The 1,557-nt window shown below is 61.1% G+C and overlaps 1 protein-coding gene across 1 annotated transcript in view; it reads right to left on the bottom strand.

The window, feature by feature from the left end:
* SLC26A11 (solute carrier family 26 (anion exchanger), member 11) overlaps nucleotides 1-1,557 on the bottom strand; it is a 21,574-nt gene continuing 20,017 nt past the window's right edge. The window contains exons 16-17 of the mRNA XM_015559752.1: nucleotides 1,382-1,451; nucleotides 1-569 (exon numbers count right to left, since the gene is read on the bottom strand). Of these exons, the coding sequence (XP_015415238.1) occupies nucleotides 487-569; nucleotides 1,382-1,451 (153 nt within the window). The 3' untranslated portion in view covers nucleotides 1-486. The remainder of the gene's footprint in view (nucleotides 570-1,381; nucleotides 1,452-1,557) is intronic.

The raw sequence follows: 1,557 nt of genomic DNA, 5'->3' as shown, positions 1-1,557 counted from the left end.
TCTCTCCCCTTCCCTTTCACTTGCTCTAAAAATCAATGGAAAAATACCTTCACATGAGGATTAACAACTACAGTGAAAATACACTGTGCAGCCGCACCGCCCTTCAGCAGACAGGAGGCCATTGGCACACCTTGTTCCTCCCAGAACGGCAGGGGGCCGGGGCTGAAGGGGGGCGGGGAACAGCACCCCCAGGAGATGTGCCCCACCCGCCCCCCAAGCCAGGAAGGGGCTGTGCTGTGGGGACCCTTCCTGGCCCAGGCTGACACCCTGGGGTCTGTCTTTCTAGAAGTCTCTCTCCAAACCACTCTCCAAACAAGGGCTCTGCCCCAGGTCGGTAAGAGGTCAAGCTTCCATCGTCCCGGGGGGAACCAGTGGGGCCATGTCCTTCCTCCAGGTCCGCTCCGGCTTCCTCAGACCCTCCGGCCAGCGCAGCGTCCGGCCTCGCAGGAGAACCTTCGGCCGCCCTGCCCTCGGGCGCTCCGGCCTTCAGCAGGGCAGCGAGGGCTTCGGGACAGAGTCTTCGCTGAAGCTGTGGGGCTGGGAGCCCGGCTCCTGACTCAGGTATTTCTCTGCAGAAAATTCAACATGTTTTTGCCCGGCCAGCATGGCTCAGTGGTTGAGCGTCGACCTATGAACCAGGAGGTCCATTCCCGATCAGGGCACATGCCCGGGTTGAGGGCTCGATGCCCAATCGGGGACATGCACGAGGCAGCTGATCCATAACTCTCTCTCATTAATGTTTCTCTCTCCCTCTCCCTTCCTCTTAAATATATTTTTTAAAATATATTTTAAAAAACAAACAAACACAACATTTTTAAGTGCTAAACAAGCACCAGTGAGACAGGGTCAGCTCACAGAATGGGGTTAAAAGCCTCACTCATCTCAGGGTCCCTGGGCGGCACCTACGCCCTCGTCACTGCATCCCTCTCCGCACCACAGTGGCCCTGATTGGTGGCTGTGCCTGCCTGTCATCCCCGCTCCCTCCCCCGCACCCTCCTCCCATGCAAGGGCATCAGTGTTGCTCCTTCCAGCAACAACAGAGACGTCTCCGTGCCACACGGAGCCGAGAAACCAGACACGGCCAGGGTCTAGGACCGTCCATGGCGCTCGAGATGAAAGGACGGGCTCCCCTCGCGGGCCCGAGAGGGCAGGGCTGCTCAAGAGTGACAGCCTTTTCTACGTCCCCCTGGGGCGCCCTGCAGGGCCCGTCAGAACCCGGGCTGAAGTCGAAGACCTCTGCGACTCACTGTGTGCAAACTGGGCCTCAACCTAAGACACGCCCCGAAAAATAGAACCCCCGCCCCAGAGAGCCCATCCTCGCTCCTCACAACCGAACGCAGCGTCCGAGCCCAGAGTCCACGGTGACCTCGCCGGCACCTCCCTGCCTCCTCCAGGCTGGGGAAGTGCTGGACATTCAGGTCAGCGGACAGCAGGACGTGGAGCACGGGCTCCTGCGGGACAGAGAGAGGTCAGCGCCGGGCGGGGACGCACGCTGTGGCCACGGGGCAGCCCGCCCGGCGCCCACAGGAGAGCCCGGGCTCTCTCCCCCCCCACGTG

This window comes from Myotis davidii, unplaced genomic scaffold (assembly GCF_000327345.1).
Source record: "Myotis davidii unplaced genomic scaffold, ASM32734v1 scaffold211, whole genome shotgun sequence".
NCBI classification, from domain to species: Eukaryota; Metazoa; Chordata; class Mammalia; order Chiroptera; family Vespertilionidae; genus Myotis; species Myotis davidii.
Note: the sequence above shows the minus strand (reverse complement) of the source record. Positions and strands in the feature narration are given on the sequence as shown.